We start from the raw sequence: 24972 nt of genomic DNA, 5'->3' as shown, positions 1-24972 counted from the left end.
TGATGGTAGACGTTTAACTTTGGGTTCGACTCCGACGAAATTAGAAAGTGTTTTTGTTCTTCTGACAGCAGGTTGACTTCAGAGTTGTGAATGTCAGATGGACATGAAGAGCAGCAAGAAACTCCTGAACACTCAGATGGACGAAGCAGAACACCTTGTCCTGGTACAGTCCTCTCTCCTCTTTAAAGATCTGTGTGAACACTCCTGAGTACACTGAGGCTGATCTGATATCGATGCCACACTCCGTCAGGTCTGATTCATAGAAGATCAGGTTGCCTTTCTTCAGCTGCTCAAAAGCCAGTTTTCCCAGAGACTCAATCATCTTCTTTGTCTCTGTATTCCAGTGTGGATCTGTCTCAGCTCCTCCACCGTATTTGATATTCTTCTGTTTGGACTGAACCACCAGGAAGTGGATGTACATCTCAGTCAGGGTCTTGGGCAGCTCTCCTCCCTCTCTGGTTTTCAACACGTCCTCCAGAACTGTAGCAGTGATCCAGCAGAAGACTGGGATGTGGCACATAATGTGGAGGCTTCGTGATGTCTTGATATGGGAGATGATTCTGTTTTCCTGCTTCTTGTCTCTGCATCTCTTACTGAAGTACTCCTCCTTCTGTTGGTCAGTGAACCCTCTGACCTCTGTCACCATGTGAACACACTCAGCAGGGATCTGATTGGCTGCTGCAGGCCGTGTGGTTATCCAGAGGCGAGCAGAGGGAAGCAGTTTCCCCCTGATGAGGTTTGTCAGCAGCACACCCACTGAGGTGGACTCTGTAACATCAGTCAGGATCTCAGTGTTGTGGAAGTCCAGAGGAAGTCGACACTCATCCAGACCGTCAAAGATGAACACAACCTGGAACTCTTCAAACCTGCAGATTCCTGCTTCTTTGGTTTCACTGAAGAAGTGATCAACAAGTTCCACCAAGCTGTACTTTTTCTCTTTCAGCACATTCAGCTCTCTGAAGGTGAATGGAAATATGAACTGGATGTCCTGGTTGGCTTTGTCTTCAGCCCAGTCCAGAGTGAACTTCTGTGTTAAGACTGTTTTCCCGATGCCAGCCACTCCCTTAGTCATCACTGTTCTGATTGGTTCATCTCTTCCAGGTGGGGCTTTAAAGATGTCTTCTCGTCTGATTGTTGTTTCTGGTCTGTCTGGTTTTCTGGATGCTGTTTCAATCTGTCTGACCTCATGTTCATCATTGACCTCTGCAGTCCCTCCCTCCATGATGTAGATCTCTGTGAACATCTGATTCAGAAGGGTTGGGTTTCCTGCTTTAGCAATCCCTTCAAACACACACTGGTACTTCTTGTTTAGGTTAGTCTTGAGTTTACGTTTACAAACTCCAGCAGAACTTCCTGAATGAATACATAACAAAAAAGCTCATTAAGTAATTTTGTAAAGAAAACAGGAACATATTTTGGTCCATCTCTGGAGACATTAGTAAACGTCCCATTAGTCCAGCAAGTTAAATCTTTAGAGAAATCCTCTTACTGCTCTGCAGACGGTCAGCCAGCTCGTCCTGCTTCATTCTCCTCAGGAAGTGCAGTGTGATCTTCAGAAATGCCTCTCTGCTGCTCCTCTGCTCTTCATCCTCATCCTCCCTCTGACTCTCTGAGCATTCTGGGTAATCTGGATTCAGAACCTTCTGGATCTTCTTCAGCTCGTTCTTCACAAAAGTGACGATGTTCTCCTCCAGCAGCTGGAACAGAAGATTATATGAATGACACAATCAAACTGAAATAATTGACGCAAACATCATATACTTGTTGGACAGACTGACAATCCACTGGTCTGAAAAGTGCAGCATGGAGATGATTGTGAACAGAATAGATGTAAAAGTAGTTGTTGTACATGTACAGACCATAAATATGGAGTCCAGGTGTGTTTGATGCTGCTGGGCAGACTGACCACTGGGAACCTCTGAGATCTCCTGGTCCACTCTGTGGAGGAATCAGGAAGAATTAGCTCACATCATGTCTGTCCACACAGAGACAAACACAAGGTAAATGTCCTGTGACTTAAAGTGTTGATTACAACATTGAATCAGATGGTTTTCCCTGACATTAAAGTGTTGGTGGTGCTGCTGAGCCCACTGTGAATCAACAGAAATAACTAAGAAGTAAACAAGGGCTACAACATGGTTGGCTTAAAGGACTCCTGAAGCAGCAGACTGGTATCATGATGCCAGGAGGTCTGCAGCTTCTGTGGTCATGGAAGCAAACACTTGTAAGAAGAAGAAGTTTGGGGAGTCAATGGTGAAAAACTTTCTGTTAGCCTCTAAACGATTTTGGCAAACCATCAGCAGACTCAGGAGGGGGAAGCAGAGCTTAGATGGCCTGTTTGTAGTCGGGGAGAACTGCTGACCTGGACTGAGGATACTGTTGGATGGTGGTTCCCTTGTTTTACTTCCCCTTATTTACTTCTGATCTGACATCCAACTGGCAAACCCACATCCAACATTTGGGAGGAATTTTGCGTTTTGACCAATTTGGGTCAGGAGACTTCAGGGGAAAAAAATTTGGTCATGAACCCTATCACTGAAACTTGGCCTTAAGTGTCCAGACTCAAATGGCAGAAGTCTTCTCATGGTGAATAGTGTCCTGACACAGGTGACAGAAACACTTACCAAGGGTCTGCGGTTCTCCAGGGGGGATGTGCAGATGAAGTTACCCTGGAAGGGGCACTCTGAGGCGTACATCCCAACCATCCCCCTGGTATTCCCAGTTGGAGAAGAACATTTACCCTATGGCTATGGGAATTTTAAAATGCTTTTTAATGGGGCTGAAACACCAGATGATACTGGACCAAACCAGTTCCAATATTAAAAAAATGAGATCTACAGTTGAAGACTGGTCTCACTGGACAGCTTTCAGATGTGAGATAAGCATGGATACCCGACCCGAGTCCCACGGTACCCGACGGTACCCGACGGGCCGGGCCAGGTATTTAGAAATGATGGTCGGGTTCGGGTCCGGCTCGGTCACATCAGCGTGATAAGGCATTTGTTGTAAAATGGTGCTGCGGCCCCTTTAAGAGAGCTCAGTGTGTGTGTGTATGTGTGTGTGTGTGTGTGTGTGTGTGTGTGTGTGTGTGTGTGTGTGTGTGTGTGTGTGTGTGTGTGTGTGTGAGTGTGTGTGTGTGTGTGTGTGTGTGTGTGTGTGTGTGTGTGTGTGTGTGTGTGTGTGTGTGTGTGTGAGTGAGTGAGTGAGTGAGTGTGTGGTGTGTGTGTGTGTGTGAGTGAGTGTGTGTGTGTGTGTGTGTGTGTGTGTGTGTGTGTGTGTGTGTGTGTGTGTGTGTGTGTTGTTGGGTGTGGGAGTGATGAGTGAGGGTGAGTGTGTGTGTGTGTGTGTGTGTGTGTGTGTGTGTGTGTGTGTGTGTGTGTGTGTGTGTGTGTGTGTGTGTGTGTGTGTGTGTGTGTGTGTGTAAAGTGATCAGAAGAGAGAGAGAGAAAGAGGAAGCAGACGTGTTGTATGAAACCAGAGCAGAGTTGGTGGAATAAGTTTAAGTTTTGTAGACAGTAAATAAATAAATAATCCCCAGACTGAAAGCCAAGTTCATTCATTGTCTGACCAGAAAATTGCTAATAATAAAAGCACAAAGAAAATGTGTCATTAGTATGAGAAAATTTTTTATTTTAACTGTGTCGGGCTCGGAAACAAATTTCTTAATGCCTGTCGGACGCGGGCCGGGTTTGGTCAGAAAGATTCAGCCCGATCCGGACTCTAATGTGAGAATGTAAATATATGTGAAGAAGAAAGATGCTGAAAATACATTTCAAAACTTCTCTGGATACATAGAAGTTGAAACATGAATCAGCAATATTATAATATTATTAACAGCTTACCTCTTTTCAGCAGAGGGTTGTTGACCTTTAAAGTTAATAAAGTGATCATGTGACCGGTCACTCTTGAAGGACACACAGCTGGGTTCAGGTCCAGCAGAGTCTGGTCTTTGATGGATCCTGTTACACAGAGAGTAAGACCAACAGGGATGGAAATTCACTTTTTATTATTCAGACACAAAACAGTTAAAACATCAGAGAATATATTGGACCAAACCAGATCCAATATTTACCTAAAGTCAAGAGTTGAAGACTGGTTTAACTGGACAACTTTCAGATGTGAGAATATAAATATATGTGAAGAAGAAAGATGCTGAAAATAAACTTAAAACTTCTCTGGATACATAAAAGTTAAAACATGAATCAGTAATATTATTATATTAACAGCTTTACCTCTTTTCAGCAGAGGGTTGTTCTCCTTTAAAGTTAATAAAGCGTTCCTGTGACCGGTCGCTCTTAAAGGACACACAGCTGGGTTCAGGTTCAGGTTCAGGTTGGTTCAGGTTCAGGAGACTCTGGTCTCTTCTGGGTCCTGATAGAAAAACACATTTATTGAGGGTCACATGTTCAGGTAAAGTCTCCCGGCATGAAATATAATATTAATATCAATATGTATGTAGGCCTAATTATTAACAATTAAATGTCAATAATAATTTACTTTCTGTTCAATAAAAATATCTTTTGAAATCAGAATTTAAAAAATCTAAATATAATATTTCAAAATGTTGTCTAAACAGAAAGATATTTTGATTGAGACAGGAAATTATTTTGCAAAAATATTCTCATTTCAGTCATCAGTTACAATAATTTCTTTCCACAAAATTACAAAAAACTCTTTATTTGAAGGAGTGTGCATGAGACTGACACAAAACAACCCAGACGGGACGTAGTTCCATCCAATGAGACTCGTTCCAGTTTGCTGGATGTTCACAACTCACCTCAATCTTCTTCTTAACATTTCAATTTCCCTTTCCATTGTTATTCTCTCCTTCTGCCATTCAAGTCTCTCCATCAATCCTCTCTCCTCCATTTCAAGTAGCCTCTCCTCCATTTCTATTCTCCTCTCCCTTACAGGTCTTTTCTTAAAGTAGTGGTGGCTCCATGGACCAGATACTCTTCATGGACACACAGCTGGGTTCAGGTTCAGGTTCAGGTTCAGGTTCAGTTCAGGTTCAGCAGGGTCTGGTCTCTGATGGGTCCTGTTAGAAAGAGAGGAAGACCACTTTTTAATCTCCAGAAACAGAAGCTGCTGGAGAAACTAGAAGCTATCAAGCAGGAAATAAAGTCTGAATCTCTTCACTGAATGATTTCTGCTCTCTGCTCATCCTGCTCTGTCATTCATTATCTTTCTGGGAGAACAGGAACATTGGAAAGACTCCAGGACTAATGTCATCTTTCTGTCCTCTAATGGAGACAAGACTCCAGGACTAATGTCCTCTTTCTGTCCTCTAATGGAGACAAGACTCCAGGACTAATGTCATCTTTCTGTCCTCTAATGGAGACAAGACTCCAGGACTAATGTCATCTTTCTGTCCTCTAATGGAGACAAGACTCCAGGACTAATGTCATCTTTCTGTCCTCTAATGGAGACAAGACTCCAGGACTAATGTCCTCTTTCTGTCCTCTAATGGAGACAAGACTCCAGGACTAATGTCATCTTTCTGTCCTCTAATGGAGACAAGACTCCAGGACTAATGTCATCTTTCTGTCCTCTAATGGAGACAAGACTCCAGGACTAATGTCCTCTTTCTGTCCTCTAATGGAGACAAGACTCCAGGACTAATGTCCTCTTTCTGTCCTCTAATGGAGACAAGACTCCAGGACTAATGTCCTCTTTCTGTCCTCTAATGGAGACAAGACTCCATTATGACAATCAATCTCACCTTTCTGTCCTGTGCCTCCTCCTCTACACATCACTACAACAGTAACAGAGGCATTTAGGTCACTACATTTTATTCTGAAAGGTCCCAGAGGAAACAGTAGAGTCCTGTTGTGTCTGACTTTACGCTGGTGGAGACGACGGTTTGTTTTCTGACAGCAGGAGAAAGGAAATAACTAGCGGCCATCTTATGATGGATTCACACCGGCCAAATCAGGCCAGGGGCTTAAAGTTGGCCCTTCCTTACTTCCTCCCCTCCTACTTCCTCCCCCTTGCTCAGACCCCCCCCATCTTCAAACTCAGCCTTCATTTAGATCTCAGCTACACAGCTGTAAAGTTTCCTGACTGCAGCCTCGCGGTTGTGACAGACAGACGTATAAACACCTGGCAAAGTATTTAAAACCTCCTCTGTAGTAGTTCATGTTACAACATGGAGATTTATCTTCAACACAAGAGTCGTCCAAACTTTCTCAGGAAATAAGAAGTGAAGTAGAAACATTATATTTAACTTTACAGAGCCAGAAACTAACCCTGAAGAGACCAAAGACTAACGTGTTGTTAAAGTATCAAACAGCAACTTACAGTTTCTTCAAACAGTCAAAGAGTTGATGAAGAAAAAGTTGATAAAGAAGAGGGTCACTCTCAGCTTGGAGAGAAATCGTGAAGAAGAGCGTCGAGCTACGGCTTCATTCTGTGGAAACCTACAACAGCCGGGCTGGTATCTTATCTTGATCAGAACAGCTGTAAATGATGATCACATTTCATTGGACAATTGTGTTGTATAATGACAATAAAGCTGAACCTTTGAACCTTTGAGCAGAAACATTAGAGTTGTGTTGTGTCTCACACACACACACACACACACACACACACACACACACACACACACACACACACACACACACACACACACACACACAAACACACACACACAACACACACACACACACACACACACACACACACACACACACACACACAGGCTTCATTCTGGGGAAACCTTCAACATTTTGTAACTTAAATTCATGCATACTAATATATCTGAATCAGGAATTTAGACGTCAGAAGTTTGTTCTCTCCACTGTGGCACCAAATGATAGCTGAGAGTGGTCTCCACCTCCTCTAACTGTAGAGGGTCCTGATTAGGATTGGACTCTAGTTCCTGTTGGAGGAGGACCAGCTCATAGTGACTCAGTTCCATATTACAGCTTTTTTTACGATCGCTATGACAATTTTTTCAATACTTTTAACAACTTTCCCTAAACTCTTAAGGCACCAACACATCTACAACACACGATTGGTAAAACAGTTAATTTCATGCTCAAAATCACACATTAAAAACTGAACTCTAACACTAATTTCCAAAATACAATAATTTATTAACACATTACACTGTTTCTGCCAAAACAATGCAAACTCAAAATCAAATAATTATTCCCAAACACTAACACATGTTCTCTTCCAACAGGAACATTTAGTCAATCATAGCACAATGTCATACAAACACTAACATCAGATGGAATTACAGAAACTGCATTATTTTATGTGTCAGGGGGTGGAGACATGCAGTAAACCATCACAATTTGTATTTGAACACTGGACCTCTGCGTCGAGGCATAAACCTCCAAGTATATGTGCGCCTGCTCTACCCACTAACCCAACACGGCCACCATTTTGTTTCTTTTGCTGCAGAGATTCAATACAAAAAATGAGTGACCCATCTCAGAGTTGCTTTATATAATGTACAGTTTATGAAAAAAAGGAGACAGAGACAGAATTGTCTTGCTACTCCTCTTCCTCTCCCTCGTCAAGGCATTTTTCTTATTTTCTGTGTTCATCTACAGTATATTGTTCACATAGGTCATCTTTTACTCTACTACCATATGATCATGTGATTGAAAGAACCTCAACACCTGAGTGTGTTTCCTAGAAGGGAATCAGCTGTGAATGATCTATATGCATAACTTCAATCAGCTGTTTCTCAATAAATACATGTATAAAAATGCAGGATAGATTTGTGTTTCAATTTACAATATGATCAGCTGTTCACTTTGACTTTAGCCTATAAGTTAGGGTTTAGATGTTGTTATCTGTTCTGACATATAGTGTGAAAGCATTTGTAACTTTGGCAGTAACGATCCATTGTTTTGGTCTTGGTGGAGCTTGTGTGTAAAATAAGTTCAAGCATTTTAAATTTGTATTAACTGTATGCATTTTGTGTCAAAGCAACAATAAATGTGTTAATTGTTTAGCCTACACAGACGGATGATGTGCTAACTGTGTTAAAAAATGTTCATAGCGATCAGAAAATAAGTAGTAGTTGATTTAGTTAGAAAATAAAAGAGCTGAGTCATGTTGTCTCTACATCAGTCCTGTCAGTGAATAGAACGAACGAAGTAGAAACATTAGATTTAACATCACAGAGCCAGAAACTAACCCTGAAGAGACCAGAGACTAACTTGGTAGAAAAATCACCATTAGATGTTTCCCACATGGTTGAGCCCTAATGTCCAGATAACTAACGTGGAGAGAAAACTATGTACACATAGGCAGGATTTATGGAGGGCTTTTAGAAGTTTTTGTGCCTTTTTTTGTGTTTTTGTCACGTTTTTTCAGATCTTTTTGCTGCTTTTTTCGAGAGGTTTCGTTGCCTTTTTGGAATAGTCTTTGAGAATTGACTTTTTCCTCGATATTTTAGCCCAAAGTCCACAGAGGCAGCCCGGTTGGTAACTTATCTTGATCAGTGCAGCTGTAAATGACGATTACATTTCATTGGACAATTGTGTTGTATAATGACAATAAAGTCGAACCTTGAACCTTTGAGCAGAAACATTAGAGTTGTGTCACACACACAGACAGAAAAAAACAACACACACACACACACACACACACACACACACACACACACACACACACACACACACACACACACACACACCTTGAACCTGCTAGCAGAAACATTAGAGTTGTGTGATTCCACCTCAAATCACCAACATGGAGATTTATCTTCAACACAAGAGTCCTTCACACGTTCTCAGTAAATAAGAAGTGAAGTAGAAACATTATATTTAACTTTACAGAGCCACAAACTAACCCTGAAGAGATCAAAGACTAACATGTTGTTAAAGTATCAAACAGCAACTTACAGTTTCTTCAAACAGTCTGAAGAGTTGATGAAGAAGAGTTGATGAAGAAGAGTTGATGAAGAAGAGTTGATGAAGGAGAGGGTCTCTCTCTCTCACCTGGAGAGAAATCTCTGACACAGGTGAGCTGTTACCTGGAGAATGAGTCCCAGCTCCACCTGTCCATTGTACCTGACTGCTGCACGCAGATCGGGTTGGCTAAATGTGGGCGGAGCTAAACGTTTGACTCGCGGCGGGCTTCATCTGAGGCGGAAATCAGGCAGCACATACGCCAATGCAGCACCTATGGCAATTATATTATATATATATATATATATATAATATATATATATATATATATATATATATAATATATATATATATATATATATATAATGATATTTTAATTATAAAAAATATATAGATTATAAAAATGGAAAGGGGTTGGGTTTAGGAAAAATAAGAACCAGTATTAGGAAAATAAAAATAAGAACGGGAAAGCAAACATGACTTGTGGGGAATGAGCCACGGTCCCTGGGGATGCGGTGACAGCAACGGACGGTTGGGTTAAGGGAAAAAAAGAACGGGAAAGCAACGGCGACTGGCGGGAAACGAGCCCCGGGTTCTTGGGGACGCTGACGCGGCGGAAGCCCCGTCTCTGGGGACGCAATCGCGGAAGCCCCGGTCTTGTGGACGCGACACGCTGAAGCCCCGGTCTCTGAGGAGGACGCTAATCGCGGAAACAAGCCCCGAAGTTGTGCCAATGTCAAGGAAGGATCCTTCGAAGCCAAAATTTGAGGATGCTACCTATCGACGCCCCGTCGGGGACCGTTCCAATGTCGAGGATCCTCCGAATCCCACCAAGGACTGAGTCCTTCGTTCGGAGAAATCCCCATAGACGGCAAAGGATGCATATGTGTATCCTTCGCGCCCCCATATCACCAACAATCTGCGCGCGGCTTTGCCGGCTTGTTTAAAAAATTAAATGGCGGACCTAAGCCGGAGTTCGAGCCATTACCGCTGATGGCAAATAATCATTTAAATGTAAGTATCTTTAGTGTTTGCCGTACATTGTTATCACCGGTTAATGTTTTAAATCAAAGCTTAACGCTTTAATGCTGGTAAGGATTGCTTTAGTAAGTAGATACACCCGAGCTAACGTTAACCTAACTGAACCTATCATTAACATTAGGCTGTTAGCTAGCTAGCGTCTTTTTGTGCCATTTGTGTTTTTAAAGTTTAATGTCCGGTGGCATTTTCATCTCTTTATATGTTGTTGGTCCTATATGCTAACGTTAGCAGAGATTTAGAAATGTGTGTGTTTACCAGTTGTAGCTGCAGGGTGGTAGGTAACGCTGCAACTTATTTACTTCACTATCAACGTTACATGAAGGCTAAAATGTATGAGTAACTTCCTGCATAAAAGTATAAGCTCAATATAACGCTACCTTATAGCATTCATAATGGTAAAAATATTTTTCTTGTGTTTGCTGTCTTTAACAGGGACAAACGGAGGCTGTCACTGAGGATGGGAAAGCAAAAGACAAGCAGGGAGACAAGAGGCCAAAGAGAGATGAATAGATAGATTATTTGGTTAAAAGCCTTTAGAGATTGGCATTCTGAAAATAAATGCATTAAATTAACTGGTTTGTCTGTGTCATTACGTTTTTGGGTGTGTATATAATATAAACTGTTTTTCAATGTCTATTTCTAACTGAATAATTATATTCAGATGGTACCTGTTTCAATAACTTGTGAAGGTATAGAAGCTCTAAAAAGAAATTAACGAAACGTATCTTTATTATAACATTTATTCAAACATGACTATATACTGTACAACAAGTATATTCAACATGAAGCTACGACCGACTCAGCTGCTGATGATGATGGTGTTTCCAGACTGCAGACAGAAGGAGAAAGCTTTAGATTAGTCCAGTAGTTATCCAACCTGTCCTGGTAAGATTAGAATTGTATCACAAATATATTTAAGCATACTGTAATGTTAAAGTACTTAATGTAACTGTGTAGTGGTCTTCATGATGGTCTTAACTGACAACTGTTGACCATTTAACACACCTTACACCTAGCTACCTTTACTGTGTTAGTGGGTGTTTATCAATGGTGTTATTATGACTTTTCATGTTGGATGTAGCCTTGTAGCTTGTGTGTCTATAGTACTACTTAACCTTTCTCACTTGCAGTTTACTGCATATCATACTGCCTGTGGTAGGTCATTAACTGGTAGTGTTTACCTTGTAGTTGCTGATCATATTTTGCACTGCATTTGTTTGAAAGCTAGAAGCTACTGGACAATGAGCTAATGTTACATGCAGTAAACTACAAGCTATTGTAAACAACTACTGTAAGTTTAATGTAATTAAGATTAATTAATGCAATTCTCCTTACCAATTCTCCTTACCAGTTAGTGCAGTTATGACAACTACAAACATGAACTCCCACGATTTTTTAATTTTATTGACATAGGATAAATAAGAAAACGACCATTGCTTACATTAAAGCCTATCAGTGTCGGTAACGCTACCTACCTTTAGCATCGCTATGCCAAAGTTGCCGACAGAATATTCTCCTCCTGCAAGCAGACTGACGCTGATTCACCTTCTCAACAAAAATTGAACTTCACAGTTCCACATCCATTTCCGTCATTGACATTTTGTCCAGTGTTTTGAAATGCAGCGCTGAAGTGAAGGCGGCGAAACATTTTCGATGACGCAGCACGCAATGACGGCTCTTGCTAGCCTGTTCCAATGTACATGCTCCGAATGCTCAGGAGGAGTCTGGCTCTAGTTTCTCTTTTCTGAAGGATCCTTCCCTTGGAAGGACTAGTCCTACCAAGGAAGGATCCTTGACATTGAGAAACAGCTTCTGTCTCTTTGAAGTGTGTGTGTGTGTGTTTCGGTGTCTGTGTATCGTACCTATGTGTGTGTGTGTGTGTGTGTGTTCGTGTGTCTGTGTGTATCGCACTCCGTGATTGTGTGTGTGTGTGTGTCTGTGTGTATTGTACATGTGTGTGTATGTGTGTCTGTGTGTATTGTAACTGTGGAGGTGGTGCAATACAACAGTAGTATAGACGCACACATGTGTGTGTGTGTGTGTGTCTGTGTGTATCGAGAGCGGTGTGTGTCTGTGTGTGTATGTGTGTGTGTGTGTGTGTGTGTGTGTGTGTGTGTGTGTGTGTGTGTGTGTGTGTGTGTGTGTGTGTGTGTGTGTGTGTGTAGTTTGGAACAACCGCCCAACAAACTCCAACATTCTAAAGTTGTCAGTTGGTCGTCTTTAGAATGTTCATAAACCAACCGCCAGTCCACACTGCCCAGACAGGAACAGACCAGACTGACTTTGGTCCCCTAGTCCACCTTTCTTATCGGAGTTCTGGTTTAATATAACATGGAGGAAGTGGAGACCTTGTTGAATGTGGCCAGAGTAGTTCTGGTCTACCTGGCCTGTAGAGCTGCTAGCGTGTAGCAGGAGAGACGGTAATGAAGACGAGTCAGGAGGAGACTGTGGTGTAAACCTTTGATATTACGCAACATGCAAAACAGGGAGTCTATCCTAACTTGTCGTCAACAATTTAGCTCAGAAGATACTCCAGCTTTGCAAATTTTGACCGTTCTTTGATCATCAAGCTTTAGCGAATTACTCACTCATGGACACTCCACTAATTGCTGAGAAAATATACACATTCAGACAGCATTTTCAGCTGTTAGAAAGTTGTCAATTGTTGGAAAATGGGCGCACATTGGTCCGACTTTCTACCAACTTCACCAGACCAGACTGGACATAAGTCAAACTCTAACAACCTTATCCAATAAACGCCAACAAACACAGACGGCGGTCCACACTGACCCAACTGTTGGTGTTTGTTGGTGTTTCTTGGTGTTTCCTTGTTGTTTGTTGGTGTTTGTTGGTGTTTGTTGGTGTTTGTTGGTGTCTCTTGTTGTTTGTTGGTGTTTCTTGGTGTTTCTTGGTGTTTCTTGGTGTTTCTTGGTGTTTCTGGTGTTTCTTGAGCAGTGTGAGAGCTCCTTAAGGGAGAAGGTACCATATTAAGGACCAGACATGTACAGTTCATTCACATGCTTTGTTTCATTGAAAAGTAAAATATCTTTGGCTGTATTACTGCATGTCGCTATTTTTGTAATTAGTTTTTAGCTTTTGTTATTTCTGTGGTTTTACTCGGACTTTTTGTAGCCTGGAAATTCAGACCCAAATCTGAAAGATTAATGTTTCTGGCATTGAGTAATGAAAATGAGGTGAGATGGACTTAAAGCCTCTCCAGCAGGACTCTGTTTAGAGGAGGTTCACGAAGTGCTTAAAATAGGACCTTTAGGTCACACATAGGTGGTCACGCTTGAAGCTGCCGCTACATTATAACCCTGGGGAGCAAAACAAGTCCTGAGAGCTTTTTAAACGCCACCGCCAACGCTTTTTCTCTCCTGCAGCTCAGAGCGCCTTTTGAAGTTGGAAAAGTTCAACTCTTTTCTGAAAAAACGCCCCACGTCCATTGCTTTTTGACAGCCGACTAATGACAAGCGTGTAGCCAGACCGGTCGTTTCCATAACAACAAAAAAACATGGAGTCGGAGCCAGTTATAAGATATGACTGGCGCTCGTAATCGGGAACTCACTTTGTTTTATCTAACGTTAGCATCTCTCTATCTTTGTGAAGTGTGTGTGTATCGTACCTGTGTGGAACGCCGGAGCTAGCTTACATTTGACTGCTGTCGATGATCCGTTACTGACTGAAAGATTTAATGACTGTAGTCACTGACTACTCATTACACAAGCTGAACATGTTTCCCTAAAATATGAAATCCATTCCTCCTCTGTCTTCCCACTGATACCAACAGTGAAGTCTTCAACACAAACATATGAATGTGGGAGGGAATCAAACCTCCAACAGACACAATGAGACAGCTTTTCTGTCACATTGATGACATGTTACTGCAGTAAAAGTACTAATAGCACATTGATGACATGTTACCGCAGTAAAAGAACTAATAGCACATTGATGACATGTTACTGCAGTAAAAGTACTAATAGCACATTGATGACATGTTGCTGCAGTAAAAGTACATAGCACATTGATGACATGTTACTGCAGTAAAAGAACTAATAGCACATTGATGACATGTTACTGCAGTAAAAGTACTAATAGCACATTGATGACATGTTACTGCAGTAAAAGTACTAATAGCACATTGATGACATATTACTGCAGTAAAAGTACTAATAGCAACATTGATGACATATTACTGCAGTAAAAGTACTAATAGCACATTGATAACATGTTGTTGCAGTAAAAGTACTAATAGCACATTGATGACATGTTACTGCAGTAAAAGTACTAATAGCACATTGATAACATGTTGAAGCAGTGAAAGTACTAATACCACATTGATGACATGTTACTTCAGTAAAAGTACTAATAGCACATTGATGACATGTTACTGCAGTAAAAGTACTAATAGCACATTGATGACATGTTGCTGCAGTAAAAGTACTAATAGCACATTGATAACATGTTGAAGCAGTGTAAGTACTAATAGCACATTGATGACATGTTACTTCAGTAAAAGTACTAATAGCACATTGATGACATGTTGCTGCAGTAAAAGTACTAATAGCACATTGATGACATGGTACTGCAGTAAAAGTACTAATAGCACAGAGTGAAGTTCCAGCAGCTGGCTGAGCAGATAACTAACGTGGAGAGAAAACAGACAGACTCTCTGCGCCCCTGAACTCAACACAATATTAAAATGAAAAAGTGAAAGACTTATTAACCGGACTGCTCTGATTGAGGGTTTCTCACTGCAGCTCCACCTGGAAGACCTCTGGGACACCGCAGACATCTCTTTATCGTGGTGTAAAAATTAAACAGAAAGAATTGGCCAAACTCTCTCACGGTAACTTTAATGCTTTATTGTGAAAAAGAGACAGAACTCAAAACTAAACATGACACAAGTCAACGGCATTTCTACAATTTCATGATCACACACCTTCAAAACCCTAACGCTCAAAGTAATTAAAATAGATTATAGTGTATACTAAAGTTTTAGAACAAGTTCTACTAACTTAATTTTGTCAAGTTGGTGTAACATGTTCTTCCTTTTGAGTATTGTTAACTAATATTTTTTGGATTAAATGGAACTATTTTTGTGTATAAGTAAGCATAACTTAAAAACATAACTTAAGTACAATGTAATAGAATTGAGTACAAGAACATACTCAAGAATGATAAAGTCCTGTTATTTCTATTGTTTAAAAATAGATGATTTAAAAAATAACCGAACTTATATATAATATGTTAAAAATACAATAAAACCCGCGGGTGTGATTTGTGTGTGTGTGCTGCGGTCGTTAATCTGTGTGTGTGTGTGTGTGTGGCTCCACCTGTGTGTGCGTCTGTGTGTGTAAAATATCCACCCTGGTGCGCAGGTTCAGTGGTGTGTAAAGTGTGTGTTGTACCGGTGCGTCCGTCAGGTCGTGCCCTGTGTGTGTGTGTGTGTATTTTGTGTGCGTATCGTAACTTGGTGTGTGTGTGTCGTACCTGTGTGTGTGTTGTCGTACCTGTGTGTGTGTGGTGTGTGTGAATATGTTACCTCTGTGTATGTTGTGTGTGTACCCGTGTGTGTGTGTGTGTGTGTGTGTCGTACCTGTGTGTGTGTGTGTGATTTGTGGTGTGCGTGTGCGCGGTCGTACCTGTGTGTCGTACCTGTGTGTGTGTGTGTGTGTGTATTCTTCGTGTGTGTCTGTGTGTTTGTGTGTGTGTGTGTGTGTGTGTGTGTGTGTGTTGTCTATGTGTGTGTGTGTGTATGTTCTGGGCAATACTGTGTAGAGAAACTAGATGTTCAATGGTAGAGGCTGGCTCTAGCCGTTCACGGTTTTGTGGATACGGTAAACGTGTCTACGGTAATAGCACATTGGGCCAATCAGAGACATTGCTGTAACGCTTAGGATTGTGGGTAGTGTAATTTCTCTCCATAGGATCGCACATTAAACATGTTTTTCTAAATGCAAGTTTGATTTCATACGTACCTCTTGCTTTTACAACCTTGTAACTCGGGGTCAGTCTGCCTCAGATGATTTAGATCGCTAATGATAGACACATTTTCCATTGCACGTAGACGAGTGCCTTTGTTTTTTTCTTCTGGTGCGTATGTTCGACGTCACGAACACGCCGCAAAACGGGTGTTAATGTTTTCTGCTACGGCTTCGATACATTTCACAAAACTGCAAACTCTGCTGTACCTTTCTTTAAACGTGCTGTATGCTCACATATTTGCTACAATATGAATAAAGAGTTAATTAGATTTTGAATCTTGCCTTTTTTTCATTGTTATTTAGGACTGATTATTTTTATTGCAGTCTTCCCTAAGGTAGAATTTAAAGCTGCAGTATTCTGAGATTTTTATAATAGTATTATTAAGTGTATAAATGTAAAACAAATTCAATAATATGTTTATTTACAGTAAATAAAAAAAGACATGAACATAAAAGGATATTTTTAGATTTACAGTGTAATATTGGCGAAGCAGCTGCCATTAAAATACAGTAAATTCAAATAATACAGTAAGAAACTGTATGTCTATTTACAGTAAAATACCTTTCATTTCAAATACAGTATGCCTACTGTAAACAAACTGTAGGTTACTGGCGAAGCTGCTGATAGTATATTACTGTAAATTTACGGTAAAAAGTTTTAGAGTGTGCATGTCGCTGTGTGTGTCTGTGTGTCGCTGTGTGTGTCTGTGTATGTGTCACTGTGTGTTTCTGTGTGTGTTTGTGTTTGTGTGTGTCGCTGTGTGTCTGTCTGTGTGTATGTGTGTGTGTCTGTTTGTGTCTGTGTGTACCTGTGTGCATGTTGCTGTGTGTGTCTGTGTGTGTTTGTGTCTGTGTGTGTTTGTGTTTGTCGCTGAGTGTGTGTCTCTCTGTCTGTGTGTGTGTACGTGTGTGTGTCTGTGTGTGTGTCTGTGTCTGTGTGTGTGTTTGTGTGTGTGTGTTTGTGTGTGTGTGTGTGTGTGTGTGTTTGTATGCGTGTCTATGTGTTTGTGTGTGTGTGTGTTTTTGTGTGTGTGTGTGTGTGTGTGTGTGTGTCTGTGTGTGTGTGTTTGTGTGTGTGTGTAATTTATGTGTGTGTGTGTGTGTTTGTCTGTGTGTGTGTGTATGTTTGTGTGTGTGTGTATGTTTATGTGTCTGTGTGTGTGTATGTGTGTGTGTATGTGTGTGTGTGTGTGTGTATGTGTATGTGTGTGTATGTGTGTGTGTGTGTGTGTATGTGTATGTGTATGTGTGTGTATGTATGTGTGTGTGTGTGTGTGTACTGAGATTCAGAGGAACGATCAGACAGGAGTTTGAGTTATTTTATCATCCAACACAACCAGCTCAGGATCAACTACAACTCCCATGATGCTTAGACACAAAATAGCAACAAAAACGTCAAAAAGAAAACAAAACGCATTTCTACAATTTCATGATCACAGCTTCCATCTTTAAAGGACTGGAAGTTGAACGAGTTTACAATGTTCACAAGGAATCTGTTCAATCATTCTGAATTATTTTATACAATGTTCATTCATTAGTTCATAACAATAAGCTGAAATATTTCTGTAAGTGTGATCCTGTACAGACTCAACTGATCAGCAGTGAGAAACAGGAGGAAACTCTCCGTCCTACACAGGACACAGAGACACTGAGGAATCAGACAAGATCCCAAACCCAGGATAGAGAGGCTGAGTGAATGTGGTGTTGAAGGTGTGGAGGTGGATCAGTGAGTCAGAGGAGACTGTGTAGAAGGACAGAGAGCCAGCAGGACAGTCCACATACACTGCTACTCTACCAGAGACAGAGGAGGAGGAGATGTCTGCTACTCTACCAGAGACAGAGGAGGAGGAGATGTCTGCTACTCTACCAGAGACAGAGGAGGAGGAGATGTCTGCTACTCTACCAGAGACAGAGGAGGAGGAGATGTCTGCTACTCTACCAGAGACAGAGGAGGAGATGTCTGCTACTCTACCAGAGACAGAGGAGGAGGAGATGTCTGCTACTCTACCAGAGACAGAGGAGGAGGAGATGGATGTTCCTCTGTTATTGTGCCAGACAGAGTAATGATCACCAGAGCAGAACAGACTCCAGGACTGATCATTACATCCAAACACACAGTCTTCACTGATTCCTCTCCTCCTGATTCCTCTGTAACTCACTGATATAGAAACCTCTCCTCTCCTCTCGACCTCCCAGTAACAGCGACCAGTCAGACCATCTCTACACAACAGCTGATACCAGTGGTCAAACCTCTCTGAATGATCAGGATATGACTGATCCTCCTCCACTAATGTCACCTTCCTGTTGTTGTCAGACAGTTTGAGTTTTCTGTTCACTGTGTTTGTGTCCAGTGCGAGTTCACAGGAATCTGACGGAGAGAAGGAGACACAACACAGCTGCAGTTATTAACCAATCAGCACTTTGATAATGACATCAGAGGGTTGAATGAGTGATGTCACAGTTTGATGAATGAAATTAAAAACACACTTACACTTCCTCAGACCTGGTGTCAACCATCTGACTCCAGCAGGCTCTACCCTGAAAGGAGGAGGGGGGGGGGGGCATTACATCACTCAGAAAGAGAGAGGGAGAGAGAGAGAGAGAGAGAGAGAGAGAGAGAGAGAGAGAGAGAGAGAGACAGAGAGAGAGAGGGAGAGAGAAAGGAGAGAGAGAGAGAGAGAGAAGAATAGTAGACATGTTTTATTGAAGTTCCTACAGAAATGACAGATTAATAGTTTTATACTGAGATAAACCTACTAAATAAAAACATAAATCAAATCTTAAAGTATAAAGTGCAGGTTAACCAACACAACCAATTAATATGAAAATAAAGTGCTCAATATGTATGTATTTAAACATTTCTGTCTTAAAATGCGTTAAAATAACATTTATTTGGGTACCATGTTTTTTACAGTAACTGGGTTATGACGTGGGACTGCTGGGATTGTCACGAGTAATGAAAATGTGATAGGGGGCCCCGGCTGTCAATCAATATCTTCCAGTCACGCGGGCCCCTGATTGGTTTTGGCCCTTAAGCACCGCATACCCTGCTTACCGACAGTTAGGCTTCTGGGTCATATTCACTCATACGGTGACCACAAAGAAATCAAAAACACATATTACACAATCAGCGATCAACCGGCCTCCCCACAAATTCCAGCCAAGCAGCAGGGGCTTAACACACGTCACCAAGCACACACAAAGGCTCAGCGGCCACTGACACTGCTCAAATCTTTAACACCTAAAGCAAGCAGTAATAGCTAGTAAAATCATTTCACTAAACATTTTAAAATGTAAATGAACTTGCAGCGTAAACAATATTGAAAATACATATTTTCTTAATTTTAGGCCTTTAATTATAAAAATATAATTTTCTGATTCTGACAATCTCTTGGCCAGCAGAGAAGGCCTTGCTGGCCCTGACGGCCCACCTCTGATCTACAGATCGAGTCATAACAATTAATATTCTGAATAATAGCGGATGGCTTGTGGGTGAAATAACATATAAATATTGAGAAAATATAACTGAACATAGCAGAGAGCAGAATAGACAATTACACATTGTTATCATTAGATGAGTGTCTCATAGAAAACAAATTACGCACAGTGTGTACAGGATTATGGCTGCTGGCACCACTGCCACAGTATCATTTATAGAGACCCAACAATTCCCCCAAGAGCAAGCATTTGGTGCAACACTGGACCTTTCTCTTTAGGCCGGTTACACACTGGATGCGTCGCGCGAGTGTGTCAGCTGCGTGGCGTGTCCGTTTATATTTCGGCCCCTATGTTAACAGGTTAGAGCTTACACACTGCCTGCGAAAAAAAATAGAATACAATAGAATAAATAGAATACAAAAAGATGCTTATATGTTGTTTAGACATGAATACATATTAAGAAAAACCTAAAATAAAAATGATTTTACCTTTCAGATGTTGTTGTCGGAGGCCTTTGATGCAGAAATTAAAGAGTTTTAAAAAAATGTTTATGTACGTTTTTAGAGAAATGTTGTAATATTGCAACATTGGGCTTAGTTGGGAGCAGATTTTCTGTATTTGTACTCACATTGTCTAAACAACAATTCAGAACAACTAAGGGTTCATTTGCAGGTTTGATTGCTTACTTAGCCCCATAAAGGTCTATAACATTAATAATAATCACACATTAGTCATATTTTTTATGAAGTCATTTATTAAAAAAAATATTAAACAAGATAAAACTCTAGCTTTTTCTAGCAACTTCTTCATTCCTTTTTTTTCATGACTGACTTTCATTGGTTGTGAAAGTCCCAAAAACAGTTCTTGTCCTCTGAAAAGCAAAGGTGAACATCACACTTGCTGCATTGCGTGTTGGTGTATCCTTTATTGCAGTGTCTGCAACGTCCTCTCCCTGTCTTCTGTGGGAAATGTGCAACTAGGTCCCTGCGTACATCCAATGGGAGGTGTGCACATCTCTTGGATGGTCTCTTCTGAGCATTTAGAGGGCTTCCTGATGTCACCGTCTGTGTTGCTGGGCTCCCTTTGCCTGGAGATAGCCGTCTTCTCTTTGGAGTTTGAAGTGTTGTGTTTACCAGGATGAGAGAGGATGCTAGCTGTGCCTGAAACTGTCTCCTGTTCATTGTCTCTTTGCTAGACATCTTGAGAGCTTTGCAGTCCCGTTTGTAGCGGAGCCAGGCATTGACCACAGCGAGAATGATGGTGTGCCAGAAGATGTACATGTACCAGCGACGGGATATGATGGGGAACTTATATTTGGCTGTAAATGAGTCCAAGAAATCCACACCTCCCATGTACTTGTTGTAGGCACCAAAAATGTAAGGCCTCTCAACTTCAATGTAAGTTCTGTTGGCTTTGTCTCAGCGTTGAATCTTCTGCACAGGTTCAGGTCCAGCAAAGGATGACAGAAGTGTGACAGCCCTGTTGTCATACCATTTGACAGCACAGATGTTGTGATTCCCCTCCACTCTGACGTCATAGCTTCCTCTCCCCTTTTTCTTCAAGTTCTTCTTGTCTTCAAGGTTAGTTGGGTAGGTGCACCCAAGGAGCTTCACTAATAATGGAACACAGGTGAAGTAGTTGTCTGCATACATTATGTAGTTCTGATCTTCTGGAAGTGTGGAATCAAGTTTCATCACATCACCTGACAATCCAAGTTCAGATTTGGCTCGTATTCCATTGACACTGCCTTGGTAGACACTGAAGTCACACATCATGCCAGAGATTCCGGTTCTCACCCACACTTTGAATCCCCATGGGTTTGGCTTGCCTCGCATATATTGCTTGATGCTGCTGAATTTCCCCTTGAAAGGAATCATCATCTCATCCACAGAGTTGTGCTCTTCTGGTACCACCTGCAGGCATTTCTCTCTGAATGAATCAAGCCATGGTCTGAGTTTCCATAGTTTGTCTTTCTTTTCCGGCTCAGATACTGTCATGTTGTTTACAAAATGTAATGGCGTCAACAGGGATTGGAATCTGTTGCGTGGCATCACATCAGCAACAGGGGACTACCGTGTCTCTGTCTCTCAATACATATAGGTTCCAACTATTTGTGCTAGGCCCATCTTCAGGTACATGCCAAACATTTTTTTCAATTTCTTTTGCAGTGGTGTTTACAGATGTTCCATGTGTCTGAAAGCTGTACTCATTTGTGTTTTGTGTCAGAGCCTCAATCATGTCTTCGGACACAAACTTCTTTGTGTCCGATAATATTCCCATATTGTGTGGAGGGAAATGTCATCTCCTGTGAAATCCAGACCAGAAAAATCAGTGTTGGAACTGATGAAATCTTTTTTCAGCCAGCGACACCTGTCACGGGGCATGGTGTTTTTGTTTATTTTTGGCTCGATGTCCATGTAATTATCAGCTGGACAGTCCGTGGTTGGTTTTCTTTGTCCACTTGTTGACAGACATCTTCATCTGTGTCTTCTGCACTCTCATCAGTGTCATTGAGTTCCATCTCAACTTCACTCTCACCATTTTGGATGATATCAATCACATCCTGCACACTATCGCGGCTCTCTCCTTGCTGGTGGCATTCTGTAAATAAAATATCAATTAATTAACATGTATAAATATGCTTTTTATATTGTAGTACATAAGCTGAAGTAATAGATAGGGTGGTGGAGCAAGTGCTCAGGGTACAAATGTTTTCCAGGCAGACAATATTGTCTGCTTATAGTTGCTTTGGACAAAAGCGTCTGCTAAATGCCCTAAATGTAAATGGCTTAGCCTATGCTCTTTCCTTATCATGCTAAATGAAACATGCATCCCAATCACCAGCCATTTAGTCACACAACACTGCGTTGACATAACAATACTGCTTGTTATGCTCTCTAACTATCATACTAAAAGGAAAACATGCATACCCCCACTTACATCCACACCCCACATGAACATTTTCACCTTTCCCATAATTGAATTGTCTGTTGATATCCTCTGGAATTTTAGGTCAGTCTGATCAAATTAACTACATTTTTAGAGATAAAACTTTAAATCAGTCAAATTTGACCAGAACACAACACAAGGGTAGAATGTATACTGTCCATGTATAAAGACAATACTCTGTTTCAGGCAGTGGTGTAGTGGAGGGAATACAACCTTTTTGATCCCACTGCAACAAGTCTGCTATTTTGACTACCACACTCACCCAGTGTTGTATAATTGCAACAAATATTTAACAAGCTCTAAATTGAATTTGATGCAAATATTCCACGATAACTACATATGTACATGTTCTAGACATTATAATAACAACCAAAAAAAATATAAAAGACATTTTACTTACTTGAATCTGATGAATCCAGTCCAATGAAACAAAGAGATGTTGTTTGAAGGAAACCTTGAGAGGTTGTGTGAGTTCATGGCCATAAGGCGGGACTTGTAAACAAATGTAGGATCCAATAGCATTGTGAGACTGAACAATAGGACCCAATGACTATGTAAATGTGGTAAAAAATAAGATAAAAAAAATAACAGATTGTTTTTAAGGATGGCTAAAGGTAACGTTGTAATTTTACAACAAGAGGTGTTACAGGGTCAAAAAATGAATCGATTTTCAAATATTGCACCTATCAATACAGAACGAAATATTCTGTAGCCTATTTTGCCGTCAATACTGCCAATGACTTTGCTGTAATCAAATCAGTATATATTTATGTTTACATGGTATTTAATTGTATTAATGTGAAACATACATGTGTCCAGACAAGCCTAGCAGCAGCAGCACCGCATCAGACGTGTGTAAAGACAGAAAAATCCACACAGCCGCCACGCTCACGGCACGCAGGCAGTGTGTAACCGGGCTTAGGGAAACATGAACATTACATCACTCTCACACACACATATACATATTATGTTTGCACTGCAGGGACTAGGAAAGAGCGTTTTGAGGGACATTTTGAACTTAGAGCTGGTACTCTCCCAGTACAAGAGGAACTTAGAGAAAGAATTGGTCCGGACGTCAGTGTACGTCTCTCATCGATCACATGAGCCATGCAGCACCGGCAACTGACATTTTAAACCTCTAGCTAACTAGTCTGCTGAAAGAGTAATGCTTCATCCACACACTCTTCTCACAGCGTAGAAAGCACATTGATTTGTGCTAAGCTAGGCTAAACCTCAAAATCTGTCGAGTTGCAACTGAACCACGGACAGTTCATTTAACATACAGAGATGTGTCCAAACTACATTAATTATTAACAACAGGAAGTCATCATTTTAGTTCTTGGAGATGTCCTCCTTTAAAACCTATTACACAAATATCTCCTTTTTGTACATCAGTGTTTGTACCTGAGAGTGTCCAGTCTCCAGAGAGGATCCTCCAGTCCCGCTGACAGTAGCTTCACTCCTGAGTCTCCTGGATGATTGTAGCTCAGGTCGAGCACTCTCAGATAGGAGTGGTTGGAGCTCAGAGCTGAGGCCAGAGAAGAACTGCCTTCCTCTGTGATCAGACAGCCTGACAGACTGCAAACACACAGAACAACACACAGGAACCCTTTGTCAACACGTGAAGCCATGTGTTAGTTTTATGTTTCTTTGTTGTCCAAGTACATTTTGGTCCAGATTGAGAATACACCTTTAAAATCATCTGTTCTATTTCATTATTTAACAACAAATGCAAACAATGACAAATCAACATGGAAAGTAACTCTGAGTATAGAAATTAATAATTATATAATTAAAAACTACTGCCGAAGTTTATCGTATCAGCAGACACAAACAGCTGTTTTATCAACTACAGTTAGTCAGATTTTAAATGGTCATCAGTTGAATGGGTTAATGAATCCTGACCTGAGAGTTTCCAATGTGCAGTGTGGACTCTTCAGTCCAGCAGAGATCAGCTTCCCTCCTGAATCCTGCAGGTCGTTGTTACTCAGGTCCAGCTCTCTCAGAGTAGAGGACTGGGAGCTGAGAACTGAGGACAGAGCTTCACAGCTTCTCTCTGACAAGTTACAGCCACTCAGTCTGGAGAGACAACAGGAAGGACACACGTTATTTATATTTAACTCCTGTAGAAAGATAGCAGAGTATTTAATGATGAATAAATCACACTTACAGAGCTTTGTTGGAGGGACGGTAATGAAGACGACATACAACGATTGTGTTTAAATTTAAGTTACTTTGTGTAGAGTGTAATGTTTCTAAAAGGACTGTAACAATTGTGTTATAAAAATATTACATTTTATACTTTGTTCTTTAACTATAATAGAATTTGTTTTAAACTAGGGTTTAATTTGTGTGTTGATAATGTGTTTGTGGTGGGTACGCTTTGTTCTCACTGTTTTATTGTTATTAGGATGTATATGTATTTAGGGGGGAAGTTATTGAACAGTGGTGATGAGGGAGTTCTCTCATGTAATAAAGCGATTATACAAATTACCAACTAAATAAAATTATAATAACTGTATTTATTGTGGGGTAACTCTAAAAAGAACAGAGATATTTGGCGTTACTAGTTTATTAGCTTTTTAATGGTATGGATCGCGGAATCGTTCCAAAACATAATAACTACAGCACATATAAACACCAAGCTGCTTGGCTAAATGAATCTGGTTATAACTAAAATGTCTACT

The 24972-nt window shown here is 40.9% G+C and overlaps 2 protein-coding genes and 1 long non-coding RNA gene across 14 annotated transcripts in view; 1 reads left to right on the top strand and 2 right to left on the bottom strand.

Moving 5' to 3' along the window:
• LOC120571679 overlaps nucleotides 1-4915 on the bottom strand; it is a 223234-nt gene extending 218319 nt beyond the window's left edge. Inside the window, exons 1-3 of the long non-coding RNA XR_005641261.1 lie at nucleotides 4778-4915; nucleotides 4233-4371; nucleotides 3843-3959 (exon numbers count right to left, since the gene is read on the bottom strand). This is a non-coding gene — a long non-coding RNA (uncharacterized LOC120571679). The remainder of the gene's footprint in view (nucleotides 1-3842; nucleotides 3960-4232; nucleotides 4372-4777) is intronic.
• LOC120570840 (NLR family CARD domain-containing protein 3-like) overlaps nucleotides 1-24972 on the top strand; it is a 590579-nt gene that overhangs the window by 382414 nt on the left and 183193 nt on the right. The window lies entirely within an intron of this gene.
• Nucleotides 17204-24972, bottom strand: part of LOC120571647 (protein NLRC3-like) — a 615005-nt gene continuing 607236 nt past the window's right edge. Inside the window, exons 9-12 of the mRNA XM_039820708.1 lie at nucleotides 23690-23863; nucleotides 18390-18436; nucleotides 17891-18266; nucleotides 17204-17713 (exon numbers count right to left, since the gene is read on the bottom strand). Of these exons, the coding sequence (XP_039676642.1) occupies nucleotides 17527-17713; nucleotides 17891-18266; nucleotides 18390-18436; nucleotides 23690-23863 (784 nt within the window). The 3' untranslated portion in view covers nucleotides 17204-17526. The remainder of the gene's footprint in view (nucleotides 17714-17890; nucleotides 18267-18389; nucleotides 18437-23689; nucleotides 23864-24972) is intronic.

Source organism: Perca fluviatilis, chromosome 2 (assembly GCF_010015445.1).
Source record: "Perca fluviatilis chromosome 2, GENO_Pfluv_1.0, whole genome shotgun sequence".
NCBI lineage: Eukaryota > Metazoa > Chordata > Actinopteri > Perciformes > Percidae > Perca > Perca fluviatilis.
This window is presented reverse-complemented; position numbering and strand designations above follow the sequence as displayed.